Raw genomic sequence first — 15,095 nt, 5'->3', positions numbered from 1 at the left:
GTGTGTGCATTTTATAAACTACAATTAATTTCATGTCCTATATCTTTTCTGGAACATGAAGAAATTTTTATGAAGAAATTTTATGACACCACTTCATAAAAAGTGGTGTCAAAGCTCTTCCCACCCAAGATATACAAGCTCTCCCTGGGAAGGAGACTCAAGTCTACTCAGTTTTATGACATTTTATGCACAGCAGTACATATATTAGTATGAGTATATATATAAATGTAATGTACCAGTTCCATTAATATGTGCACTGCTCCACTTCTCAAAAGAAAACAGTGGACAGGTTTCTTCTAAACAGAGCAATTATTATTTGAAGAAGTTTGGATTATAATTTATTAGCTGAATATTTTATTATAAAAAATTAAATGAACCTAAAATTCTTATTGACTACTCAACATGTTCTAAACACCAGATATTAAACAATTTCAACTAAATACTTAATTGAGCCACTGAACACTAGAGTGCAGGACACTCAAGAGCTGCAGCATTATTAGTAACAGGGAGGTCTCCAATAAGATCTAGTTTATTGCTGGGTGATTTCAGCCATATAGTAGTGGGAAGATAACCTTCCTGTACATGTCAGCACTGAGGACTAGCAAAGCGGGAACCTCAAGTAACTAAAACCTGCTTACCTTGCTTCCTTTCACAGTTGACTGCACAGCCTAGGATAAGCTGAAGCAACCTTCCAAGCTCCACGGGGTTTGAACATTCAGTTATTTGGTTTAAATCAGGGATAAGTTCTTCAGAAATCTGCTGCCCCAAAAACTTAAGAATCAAAATAATACATTAGATCACTTAGCTAAGTAGGCTACAAAGAATTTACATTATTATTTAAAATAAATTCATGAAGAACTCAAATTCAGTCAGTAATAGTTAACAATATTTGGACACCTTCTCAATATTCAGAGTCAACTGTATTTGATTTTCATTTGGCCTCTATATCAGAAAAACAAGGATTTGTCAAGAAGGACCAAAGCTAACTTAACTCTAACAAAAATGCTTTTGTAGTAAGTAGTAAACAGGACTTTCCTAGCCCAAAATATATTAATAAAGGCAAGTTATTTATACAACCTGAAGACAAGTCAGACTGAAAATTATCTGTGTTAGTATGTATCACTTAGAGGCACAGCATAAACCACTACAATTTCACAAATGAACAACAAATCCAATGCATTGGACTTTTTCTGTCCCTTCCTTATTTTCTTGAAGCTAATTAAGAAGTTTCTAGCTCACAGAGCACCCAGAAAATTCTCACAGCAGCATTAAAACTTTCCCAAGAAACTTTCAAGTTTATTTCTGTGCCATTAAAAGAGAAGAAAAATTATTAACTAACAAAATCAGTTCAAAGGCCACAAATTATTATACAATGAATTCTATTTGTAAAACTAATTTAGAGTTTCAAACTAAAAACTATCTTTTCTTTTTGTTTTTTTGGAAAGCCAATGCATTTAAGCCTTAAATCTCCCATTTTCACAAAAATTCTGAGTGCTCTAAAAATAGCAATATAATTATTACAATTATGAGTTTCATTCTAATACAGCACTATAATCAATAAGTCAAGCAACAGGAATTTTTGTTTAAAACCAGGTATTTCTTGTACCTCATGATAATAACTTGTAATTCCATGGAGGACCTTCTTTAAGTTACTAGCCTAAAGTAGAACAAAAAGGAGAAATAAATGCTTGTTTCATATTAATAATGAAAGACATATACAAAGGTGAGAGACTATCACTTTCCCAATAAAAAAAAAAATTATCAACTTTCCCACCAAGGAGAGAGAAAAATGTGTAATAAACCTAATAAAAATAATAAAAATACTCATGAAAATATCAGAATTAATAAGAACTGAATTTATTATTATCAGAAAACTCATAATCATCAGTAGAGACTTACGTTTCCTCCTTACCTAACTAATGGGAAAATTAAACACAACATACACAAAATATATACTGCACTATCAACGAATTTGGCACAAAACATATTTAGAGAATAAATGAGGATGTATATTGCTTTCAGGTGCATTTGGAACATTCACTAAGACACAACACATGAGAAAGCAAGGCTGACATTTGTCTGACGAACTCATAAAAGGTGGGGAGATCAAACTTCACAAACTTATTTTATGACTTCCACACAAATGATGTAGCATGTGCACACTCCATACATACAACATATACACAATAATACCAAAATATTTTATAATAAATGTAATGTGTAGAGCAGTGTTTAATATTAGGACAAAAAACATACCTAACATTTATTATTTAAACCTCTTCAAGAAGCAAGATAAAGAAGGGCACGTGTAAACAGGAAAAAAGAAAAGCCAATGAGGAAATCATTTTTAAAATATAAAATATAAAACTGAAAAGTTGTAAGCTACATATTATTAAGGGAATAATACAAAAATCTTTCAACGTTAGCAAAGACTGGTAAGACATCATTCACAGAAGAGAAGGCTCAGTGAGTAAGAACACTGGTTACTCTTCCAGAGGACCGAGGTTCAATTCCCACCATCCAAATGACTGCTTACAACTGGGTATTATTCCAGTTCCAGAGGAGTTGATGCTCCCTTCTCACTTCTGCATACACAAAGCATTCACATGGTACCCTACACACACACACACACACACACACACACACACACACACAGACAAAATACTCATACATATAAAATAATAAATAATTTTAAAAGACTATGTTTATATGTATAAGTTCATTCTTTATTCATATTTGTATTATATATTCATTAGCATACTATTACAGCAGTACTGTTAAAAACTATAACACAAATTAGACATTTTTATGGAACAAACACAGACCCCACAAGACATAAGAAAACCAACTGAAGTAAAAGGGATTTAAAAATATAAAATCATTTGCAGATTTTTATAAAGTGAAACATATATGTATATACATATATGTATACATATACATGTATATATGTACATATATATGCACATATATAAACACACACACAGCAATTCCGCCAAGGAATTTTCCCCCAAAGAAATTAAGTCTAATAAGGATTCACCACTAGAGCCTAAACTAGAAATAACTCAAATATCCCACCAGGTGAATAGCTAAACAAAAATGGCATATCAATATTCTACCCAACAATAAAGATATAATGATTAATACAAGCAACACATATGAATCTCAAAATCATTATACTGAGTAAATAAAGTCTACATACACAAATAGTACACACACTGTTCAGTTGCATTCATACAGAATTCTAGATATGGGAACTCAAGTGACCCAAAGGACCTACAGACATCAGAAGCTGATCACTGGGTGAAGATTAACTGAAAAGACACCAAAGTATATGTTCTTGGGAGGTAGAAAGGCTCTGTAAATAATCGATGGTATTTAGCTATGGGTAAACTCAGGTGTCTAGTTACTTTCTTATTATGTGAAAACACAATGGTCAAAAGCAAGTTGGGGAGGGAAGGGTTTATTTGGCATAAAAATCCTGATCATAACCAATCACTGAGAGAAATCAGGGCAAGAACCCAAGCAGCAGGAGAGGCAGAAACCTTGGAGGATAGCTGCTTAATGACTTGCTTTCAGGTTCACACCCATTCAGCCTGCTTCCTTAAACCTCCCAGGACCACCTGCCCTGATTCGGCACTGCCCACAATGGGCTAGGCCATCCCACATCAACCAACAATCAAGAAAATGACAACCAGATATTCTTACAGGTCAATCTGATGAAGTATTTCCTTTTCAACTGAGGTCTGTCCTTCAAGGTAACTCTAATTTGAGTCAAGTTGATAAAAACTGACCAGTACAGTATGTGTTAACTCAAACTGAAATATGCACTCCTGAATTAACTTTTTAAAAAACACTGAGGTAACTTTAAAAAACTGGGTGGTGGTGGCACACACCTTTAATCTCAGCACTTGGGAGTCAGAGACAGGTGAATCTCTGTGAGTTTGAGGCCAGCCTGGTATAGAGAGCGAGTTCCAGGACAGGCTTCAAAGCAATACACAGAAACCCTGTCTCGAAAAAGCAAGACAAACAAAGCACTGAGATGAGTTCAGTACTACTGTTAAGGGCTACCTGCACCATATGTACCCCAAATGCCCATTTCTGCATACCTTTATTCTCCAGTTGTCTCCAACATCATCTTTAATTCGGCTTAACCAAGTTTCATTGAACCAGGCTACATCACTAAAACAAAAATATAAAAGCTAAACTTTAAAATGTTTTTGTAACATGGAAAACAAAACCAAATAAAGATAAGTATTTATAGTTTGAAATCAATCCTTAGGGAGATTAGCAGTAATTAAAAATGAAGCCACTAAAATTTTGGGATTCCAAAAATTTAATTTGGAATTTCCTTCCCATATTGTTATTTATGTCATTAACACTCAAAATAAAACAAGTACTTACTAAATATTCTGCACTGTGCCTTCTGCTACCAAGTCTAAAAAAGGACAAAGAAATCCAATACTCTGAGGTGTTTACTATATATGGAAAATTCATTCTGTGTGAGATATTATTTCATTTAAATACCATAGTAACTTGGCAATGGATATGTTATGCCCAATCTCCCTCTTTAGGGAACAGAAGAGAGGGATAGAGTAATTTGCTTCAAATGACCCTAGTGAATAGTAAAACACCAAATAAATTAGTTTATTGAGTATGGTTTAATAGAATGCTTTAATTAAGAAATCTACAAAGTTAAACACTAAAGAAAACTTCTGTTTTCATTAGAAATAAAATCCTATGTTGATAACAAAAATCGAGACAAATAACTGACATACAAAAAGGTTATGAATTTAATGAGGTTTTGAACATGTTACACATACAAAGCATATGAACAGACTATATTCCTATGTTCTAACTATTTGGAAGCCTTGTCTAAGGGATTGAGCAAGATCAACATAGATTAATTACATACTGACTTTTAGAAAAGTAGCTATTAAAGGAAGAGCATAAACAACTGAAAGAAGATGTGATAGACAGTGAGGGGTCACCTTTGACCCCTTCACAAGGCTTCAAGACAGCACTCTGAGACAAGGGGACTTGTACTTTACAGATAAACTGATATGGGGTAGGGGACTCTTTCCCAGGCCAGATCTTGAAGAAAAAAAAAAAAAAAAAAAAAAAAAAAGGAGGAGGAGGAAAAGACCCTGAAAGCAGGACACACTGCACTTCGAGGGCTCAGAGTCAGATTTTTCTGCTCCAGCTGTTCTGGTACAGAGGGAGTCACTCCTGCTAGGTAAGCAAAATATGGCTTCCCATTTTCAATTCATTCATTTATGAGTTCCTAACCATCCAACTTCTCCTGGTTGATAAGATTAGAATTACAAAAACAATGTAATTGAGTGCATGCTGCTAGAATAATTTAATGAGCAAACTTGTCAAACATTAAGGTACTTATTTTTAATATCAGATTAAGTAATATAATATCCCAGGTACAGCAGGTATGATGGGTAACTCTGTCTGTCAACTTTTCTGGGTCACAATACAGATATTTGGCCAATCACATCAAGTTGCTACTGCAGTGACACTTCTAGATACAAGTTAGGCCAGCAGTAAGGAGAGCAGACAACCCCCAGGAGAGTGAGCCAGTCTCACCCAGTCAGGCAAAGGCCTGAGGAGGAAGACAGACTTGTGGCAGGAAAGAGTGATCTCATTCTGGTTCTCCAGCCTGTTGGCCTATTCTGCTCAGCAAGCCTCTACAAGAAATGTACGAGTCCGCTAAAATAAACGTGTGTACCCCCACACACCCACTTCTGGTACTGCTACTCAGCATCCCTGACTGTTTCACCAATCTCTTCACCCACCATCCCCGCTGTCAATTACCTTCAAAAATTAAATCTACAGATTAAACTGTTTCATTATCTAGTTCTTCCCCGATTCCTCCTTTTTTCTTAATACTTTGTGTTTCTTTGCATTGCTAATTCATTTTAATCCTGAGAAGTACTGTCTTCTTTCTCCATAATAACCCAGATCCTGCTGTTTTACCAGCAAATTCACCCTTCTGTAACAATTAACACTGAGCTAGTCTTCCCACCAATTAAACCTAATGTTCAACCTTAGACAATTTACTTTCCATATTTTTGCACTGGCACATTATCTATATGGCTTAATGTGTGTTTCTGGTTTGTTTTTACATTTTTCAGAACTTGAATGACACTTAAACACTAAAAAGTTAAGAAAAGGAGTTAATGAGGAAAAAAACAACCCAATTATTTTCTAATATAAATTTACCAAAAATCATCACAGTATGTTTAATTCCATCCAAGATATGTCTTCAAGAATTTTAGCAGGTAACTTGAGGGGAAAACTGTATTTCTACTTACTAATAAAAAATGTATTGCCATCAATTGATACCTCAAGAATACTGCTGAATAAAAATTCATCAGGATTCAGTGTACTGGATTTTTACTGTTACTGCTGAATAAAAACACTGGCTTTGGAGTCAGGATAAACTAATTCAAATCCCAGCCTTTTAATTTATTCACTGTTTGACTTCTAAAAGTAGCTCTCTACACTGCTGGTCCTCATGGATAAACTGAAGGTAAAATATACAGTTTATAAAGAAAAAAGTTAGATGAGCTCTGCGAAGATGGCATAAACACATGTGCTTCAGTACAGATCTGTGGCACCCATGTAAAAGTTGAGCGCAACAGTACATGTCTATAACTCCAGTACTGGTTGTGAAGTGGGGCAAAAAGAGGCAGATTCTGGGAACTCACAGCCAACCAGGATAGCCAAAAAGGTGAGACTAGCCTGTTTCAAAAACTAAAGTATAGAATGAAATGGAAATACTCAATATCAACCTCTTGGTTCCAAAAGAACACAACACACACACACACACATACACCACACACCCTCTATAACGGGACTTATAATTATATATTTAGTAAATACTCAGATGTTGGCTATCATAGTTTATAGTTTAACTGCTCAAATACCTGCAAATCGAAAAATGGTGATTACCAACTGAACCACATTTTTCAAAATGGAATGTTTCAGTTTTAACTTTGTGCCTATAAAAGAGACCTTATTTGCAAACAGAACTGTCACAGAATCCATCAAGGTAGGAAGAGATCCTATTGATTTAGAATGGGTCCATAGACTGGTGCCACTAAAATGGAACAGACATAGCAACAAACAAAGGGAAACTAAGCAGAGGCACAATAGCCCTAGAAAATGCTCAGACTATCAGCAACTGGAAAAGGCAAGGAGGACCCTCTCTCTGAAGCTTTTGAATGAGAGGACAGCCCACCCAACAGTTTGATTTAATCTTATAACTACAGGAACTGTAAGAGAATAAAGTTTTGCTGTGTTAAGCTACACAGCCTGTAATACTGTTACAGCAGCCCTAGAAAACTAACACAGTTACAGGCGTATTTTTCCAAATGCATAACTTTTTTCCCCACAACAGCACCTTCCACACACATTTTTAAAGGAGATGCATATATTATAGATTCACACTAAAGACAGGGAACTACAAACTCATCACTAAGTTCATGGCTCCCCATGACTAATCTTACAGCTTAGACAACTGTTTAAGATCTTATTATATAAACACATAACTGCCTCAGGTAAGTAAAAATGGTTGTCTAAAATGTGGTCTTTTCTTTAAAAAGAAGAATTAATCCTCTTACCTCTTTTAACAATTTTCATGGGATTTGATAATCACCACTAAAATTTATTATAAATGTTACTGTATACAGTACTTTGAAACAGTCAATGACATCAGTCTTTTTATTGGGATTATGACACTTTAATCCAAATAAGCAAAAACGTATTCTTGGAAATTTTACTGGCCCACATACAGACTTCTAGAAAAGGGTAAAAAACAAAGTAAATGTTACTTAGATAAGGTGGTTAAAATATCAGAGTACAATAAAACAGTCAAGTGAAACATTAAGTGATGAGGGTGTTAGGGGGACAGACAGACAGACCGGCTTGGACCTAGGTCACTAGTCATTTGTTTAATGAATAAATCTTTCTTATTAGCTAACTTATTTTATTTTTCCTGCAAAATAAAAGCCATTAGAAGACAGTAATGCACATAGGAACAAGAAGATAGCCAGAGACAGACTGAAAATCCAAGCATAGGAAAGAAATCTGTGCATACACCAGATAGCAGCATTTAGACAAAAGGCACCTGGTGTTGCTCCAAGCAGTGCTGGAAAATCTGGGACATCAAACAGCCACACACAACACAAAACACCAAGGAGAGACCACATAGCATAAAGCCATTGAGCTCATCAGTACAAGGAGAAATGATGTCTTTGGCAAGGTATGGTATCTCCTATCTATAACCCTAGCTAGAGTCTAGGAACTGCTCTAAGTTTGAGGCAGCCTGGACTACACAGTAAGTTCCAGACCAGTCTAGATTAGAGTGAAACGCTGAAAAAGGAAATAACACACTCATACACATACACACACACACACACACACACACACACACAAACACCAGCAACACAAAAGACAGTCCTGGTTTAAATGCTGATGTCTTCACATTACTATTAAGTGTGGACATCTTTTATTCATACTAGTCAAAAGTATTACAATGAAAAGCAGCAAGATGCACATTCATCAGAATAACTCATGTATCTTGTCAGATTACCAATATAAAGTTAGAATTCAACAACACCACTAACTGCAGACAGAAAGCCTACAGACTCACAGAAACTAGACAACTCTCAAAGAAATTACCCCTGGGTCAAGGAAGAAATAAGAAAGAAATCAAAGATGTCTAGAATTCAATGAAAACAAACACACAACATACCCAAATTTATGAGACACATAGATGCAATGCTAGGAGGAAAGATCATAGCACTGTGCCTACATAAAGAATTTGGGGAAATCTCACACTAGTGACTTAACAACACAGCTGAAAGCTCTAGAGAAAAAGAAGCAAATCACCGAGTAGGAGTAGATGGTAGGAAATAATCAAGCTCAAGGTTGAAATCAATGAAACAGAAACAAAGAGAACATTACAAAGAATCAATGAAACAAAGAGTTGGTTCTTTGAAAAAAACAACAATATAGACAAATTTTTATCCAAACTAACCAAGAGGCAGAAAGACAATAACCATATTAACAAAATCAGAAAAGGGGAAAATAACAACAGACCAAGGAAATCCAAAAAATCATCAGGTCATACTTTAAAAACCTGTGCTCCATGTAATTGGGAAATCTTAAAAATATAAAATAAAAAATTGGACAATTTTCTGGATAGGAATCCCATACCAAAATTAAATCAAGACCAGATAACCAATTTAAATAGACCTATTACCCCTAGGGAAACAGAAACATTAAAAGGTTCCCAACCAAAAAAAGCCAGGGCCGATGGTTTCAGCACAGAATTCTACCAGAATTTCAAAGAAGAAGTAATACCAATACTCCTCAAATTGTTCCAAACAGAAACATAAGGAACATTGCCAAATTCTTTTCATGAGGCTACTAATACCCACACCACACAAAGATGCAACAAAGAAAATTACAGACCAGTTTCCTTCATGAACATCATTGCAAAAATACTCAATACTGGCAAACCCAAGATAACACACACACACACACACACACACACACACACAATCCACCATGACCAAGTAGGCTTTATCTCAGAGATGTAAGGATGGATGGCTCAACATAAGAAAATCTGTCAATGTAATCCATCATATAAACAAACTGAACAAAAATAAACCACATAATCATCTCATTAGATACTGAAAAAGCCTTTAGTAAAATTCAACATCCCTTCATAATACAGGTCTTGGAGACATCAGGGATAAAAGGAATATGCCTAAACATAATAAAGGCAACATGCAGTAAGCTGGCAGCCAACATTAAACTAAATGGTGAGAAACTTAAAGTAATTCCACGGAAATCAGGAACAAGATAAGGCTGTCCACTCTCTAAATATCTATTCAATATAGTTCTCAAAGTTCTAGTTAGAACAATAAGACAACAAAAGGAGATCAAGGATAAACTTTCATTATTTGCAGATGATGAGATAGTATACATAAGTGACCCCAAAAATTCTACCGGGAACTCCTACAGATGATTAAAAACCTTCAGTAATGTAGCAGGATAAAAGATTAACACAAAAAAAATCACTAGCCCTCCTACATACAAATGATAAATGGTCTCAGAAGGAAATCAGAAAATAACACCCTTTACAATAGCCACAAATAATATAAAGTATCATGGGGTAATCTAACCAAACAAGTGAAAAGACCTGAATGAAAAAGACTTTAAAGAAAGAAATAGAAGAAATCATCAGAAAATAGAAAACTCTCCCATGCTTATGGATAGGTAGAATTAACTTAGTAAAAACAGCAACCTTACCAAAAATAATCTACAGATTCAATGCAATCCCTATCAAAATCCCAACACAATTCTTCACAGACCTCAAAAGAACAATACTCAACTTCACATGGAAAAACAAAAAACCCAGGATAGCTACAACAATCCTGTACAATAAAGGAAATTCAGGAGGCATCACAGTTCCTGACTTCAAACTCTACTATGGATCTATAATAATAAAAGTAGCTTGGTAGTGACATAAACACAGACACATGGATCCATGGAATCAAATTGAAGACCCTGACATAAATCCACATACCTAAAAAAAAAATTATACAATTAAAAAAAAAAAAAAAGAAAGCATCTTGGTGCTGGCATAACTGGATTCAACATGAAGAATGCAAATAGATGCTTATCTATTGCCAAGTAGATCAAAGACCTCAACATAAATCTAGTTACACTGAACCTGATAGAAGAGAAAGTGGGAAGTAGCCTTGAACACAATGGCACATGTGAGACAGCTTCCTGAATGAGTAGCACAGACACTGAGAACAACAATCTATAAATGCAACCTTCTGAAACTGAAAAGGTTCTGTAAGGCAAAGGACACAGTCAACAGGACAAAACGACAGCCCACAGAATGGGATATGATCTTCATCAACCCCACATCTGACAGAAAACTGATATCCAAAATACATAAAGAACTCAAGGAACTAGACATAAAAATACCAAATAATCCAATTAAAACATGGGGTACAGATCTAAACAGAATTCTGAACAGAAGTAACACAAGTTACAACTTGTGGTGGAGAGGATGTGGAGTAAGAGGAAAAATCTTCCACTGATGGTAGCAGTGCAAACTTGTACAGCCACTTTGGAAGTCAACATAGCAGGAAACTGAGAAGCAATCTATCTCAAGACGCAAAGATACCAATCTTAGGTATATATCCCCAAAGTAAGTTCAATCATACAAGGACACTTGCTTAACTATGCTCGTAGCAGCATTTTTCATAATAGCCAGAACCTGGAAACAACTTAGGTGGCCCTCAATCAAAGAATAGATAAGGAAAATGTGGTACAATTACCTCATGAAATTTGCAGGCAAATGGATGGAACTAGAAAAAATCATTCTGAGCAAGGTAACCCAGATCTAGAAAGACCAACATGGTATGTACTCACTCGTAAGTGGATATTAGCAGTAAAGTATAAGATAAACAACCTACAATCGACAGCCTCGGAGAAGCTAAATAACAAAGAGGGCATGGATTTCCCTGGGATGGGAAAATAAAGCAGATCATCTGGGTAAACTGGGGGTGAAGAATGGTGGGGGGTGTGGAGGGATGAGAACATGAGGGAGCAGGTTGGGAAGCAGGTTGGATGAAGGGAGAAAGATGGAGGTAGGATAGAGGAGGAGAGTAATGAAAGAGATGCCTTGATGGGGTTGCATTTGGGGGTTAGGAAGAAGCATGGTGCCAGGGAAACTCCCAGGTATCCACAAGGATAACCCCAACTATAATTCCTACCAATAGTGGAGAGGGTGCCTGAACTGGCCATCTACTGTAATAGATTGGTGACTACCTTAATTGTCATCAGAGATACTCTATCCAGTAACTGATCGAAGCAGATGTAGAGATCCAAGGCCAAGCACTGGGCTGAGCTCTGGGAGTCTTGCTGAAGAAAGGGAGGAGGGATTGTATATGCCAGGTGGTCATAACAGGGGAACCCACAGAAATAGCTGATCTGAGCTTATGGGAGCTCATGAACTCTGAACCAACAGTTAGGAATCTTCCATGGGAACAAAGGAGGCCCTATGCACGTGTGTGATGGTTGTGTAGCTTGGTCTCTTTGTAGGGTCCCTAGCAGTGAGATCAGGACCTATCCCTGGAGCTTAGCTGGCTTTTGGGAATCTGTTCCCCATGTTGGATTACCTTGCCTACCCTTGACGAAAGGGGAGGATCTTGGTCCTGCCTCAATTTAATTTGCCATGCTTTGCTCATGCCCATGGAAAGCCTGCCCTTTTCTGAGTGGAGATACAAAGGATGAGTGAAGGGGAAGGAGGTAGATGAGAAGTGGGGGGAACTGGGAGAAGAGGAGGGGTTATTTAGAAAAAAAAAAAAGTACCATGTTGGCTTTGAACAAGTATTTGGTTTTAAAACAAGATAAAAATGAAACAGATATTTTAAGAAAGCTGGGAAGTAAAGAGTATTTTTTTAGTGACTGAAAAAAATATTAACATGTTTTGAGTTAACTATAAAATCTGCATATTCAAATTAGATAATCTTACAGATGCCAAATCATTTAGATTTTAAAATAATCATACACTGTTTTTCTAGGAATGGCATAGAGGTCTTTGTGGCTCCATCTATAGAGATGTGAAATCAGTTTCATGTTGTAGATGGTGGGAAGAAGTCCATATAATAATTCTGACTGGAGAACAATAAAGTCAATATAGGATTCTGGTCTCTTTATAAGCTTATATTAAAAATTATCAATTCTATAACTTATTAATATTTTCAACCATGGTCCACAGATTAGAATTATAGTCTAAATATAAACTGTACTCTCAATAATACAAATGGCCAAATCTGACCTCATAATTTTTAAATAATGTTTATTATATATTAACATACACAAGGCCAGAATCTTAACTACTCAAGTCTTGTCAACATGCTTTGTAAATTCATAGTTCATTCACTTAACGTGATTACCGATGGATTCATAAATTACTATTATTTCAATATTAGATTTTTTTCTACATCCAGAACCTTCTGTGTCAATAGTCTCTAAGACTCTTCGGGTAAAGAGCCCTAAAAAGACAACCCACATCTGTAGGAATTACATGCAAGTTTATCATTCATTTAGACTTTTCTCCTTGAATCTGAATCATCTGATCAATCATTTGGTTAAAACGAATCTTTACAAACAAGCAGGGAATCATGAGGTAGTAAGGTGTTGTTGTTCCCTAGGTGGGAGGATGTTTTGGTGCCATATGTCTGACTGTGTCTACTGGATTCAATCACCTTTATACAAGTTCTAGCTCCTACTGGGTTTACATTCTTAGGCTGAATACTTTGGTCACTACTCACATTTGATGAAGAACTTGTGCCATGGCCACTCCATTAGTCAGCTGTTTGACATCTTGACAGGGTGAGGCAATCTTGAATGTCTGCAGCTAAAATGATACAAAACAAATCACCTTACTGTTGTACTATCCCTACATAATACAAAATAAATAAAATGCAACTAAAATTAATTTTGTTTTGTTCAAATACAGGTGGAAAACTATATTTCTATAGCTGCATAAAATATGTATAAAAATAAACACATTTTTTACATAAAGTCAAGCCTAATATGGTAAAACACAGTAGTGCTAAGTATAAAATTTTTCAGCATTTTTGAATAATACAAACTCTTAGCTGTATCTATTGTAAGGAGAACATCAGAGAAAGAACTTCAAGATAACTAAACAATTACTAACTAAAATTTCATCAAAGGTACTCATAGGACAATAAAAGTTAGAAGTGTTAGGTCCAAAACTATTTTTACCATATGAATGAGTTCTGAAAGGACTGTCCAACTATTAGCCATATAACATAAACAGCTGAGTTGTTTCAATAGGATGGCTTCAGTTATCAATAACATTTCAAATGTTGGTTTTAAAAATATTCACAAGGCCTACAAGATGGTGTTGCTGCTGAACCCTGATGGCCTGTGTGAAATCTCCAGAATTCACACAGTAGAGGAGAGAACCAACTCCTGTGGGTTGTTTTCTGGTCTCCACACTCCAGCAATAGCATGTGTGAAAACAATTACACAAACACAATAAAGAAATAAGTTTTAAAGTTTCATGTATACTTTAAGAAAGAAGGATACTGACATCTTCTTAAAAACAGCAAATTCAAGATGAGATAAATTTTATAAAGCAAAGTAAAAGTTAAAATGGATCATATAAATTCATAGAAATGTCTCTACTCATATTTAAATTCATTATGATTTTTATACATGTTCATCCCCTTCACTAATCATTTACTATCCTCAAATTTACCCTTTAACTGCCAAAGTCCATAAATTTCCATTCCAGCATAACTCATTATGATTTTTGTGTACTTAGATATGCAACAAATCTGTCCCTGTTTCTCTAATACAAAAGAAAGATGGAATGTGAAGACTAAGGCTAGCTATCACTGCTTTAAAATCACATGGAAATACTTACTTGAGCTCTTACTTGGTGTGGGACACTGTAGAACCAGACAAGAATGCAAGGGGGAAAAATATCACCTCTCCCTCAAAGCAGCTATCATTAAGAATTATATATAAAAAAAGAAAATGGCACATGTCATGTTGAGACAACATGATTAGTTCAAAATCACAGTATACATAATTATTTTTCAAATCAGAAAAAAAGGATCAATTAATTTAATCACAATTTGTAATTTAGGAAAGCCTTCTTGTAAAAAGTTCCTGGATGGGAGGGCTTGAGGGTTAAACACCAAAACTTTGAAGTCAAGGGCCAGAGGAAGGAAGCATGAAAATATGAGTGTTTTTACCATACAAATACAAGAGAAAAAATGTTATTTTTAAGGAGCATGCATTTCAATATCATGGCATTGTTAGTACTAAGGAGGATGGGAAAGGACTGTCAACTAAGAGGATTCAAGAGACAGGCAGGAGTCAGGATGCTGAAGGATTGTGGCAAACAGGTTGGACTACATGTTATCCTTAGTAAAACCATCTATGTAATGGGAAATAACTAGAAAAGTTTCTACCACAGAAGACAACTGGGAGAACTAAGTGAAGAAAGAAACATA

At 35.5% G+C, this 15,095-nt stretch overlaps 1 protein-coding gene across 1 annotated transcript in view; it reads right to left on the bottom strand.

The window, feature by feature from the left end:
* Hook1 (hook microtubule tethering protein 1) overlaps nucleotides 1-15,095 on the bottom strand; it is a 46,068-nt gene that overhangs the window by 26,944 nt on the left and 4,029 nt on the right. The window contains exons 2-5 of the mRNA XM_051188189.1: nucleotides 13,374-13,459; nucleotides 4,107-4,179; nucleotides 1,607-1,657; nucleotides 639-771 (exon numbers count right to left, since the gene is read on the bottom strand). Of these exons, the coding sequence (XP_051044146.1) occupies nucleotides 639-771; nucleotides 1,607-1,657; nucleotides 4,107-4,179; nucleotides 13,374-13,459 (343 nt within the window). The remainder of the gene's footprint in view (nucleotides 1-638; nucleotides 772-1,606; nucleotides 1,658-4,106; nucleotides 4,180-13,373; nucleotides 13,460-15,095) is intronic.

This window comes from Phodopus roborovskii, unplaced genomic scaffold (assembly GCF_943737965.1).
Source record: "Phodopus roborovskii unplaced genomic scaffold, PHOROB, whole genome shotgun sequence".
Lineage (NCBI taxonomy): Eukaryota > Metazoa > Chordata > Mammalia > Rodentia > Cricetidae > Phodopus > Phodopus roborovskii.
This window is presented reverse-complemented; position numbering and strand designations above follow the sequence as displayed.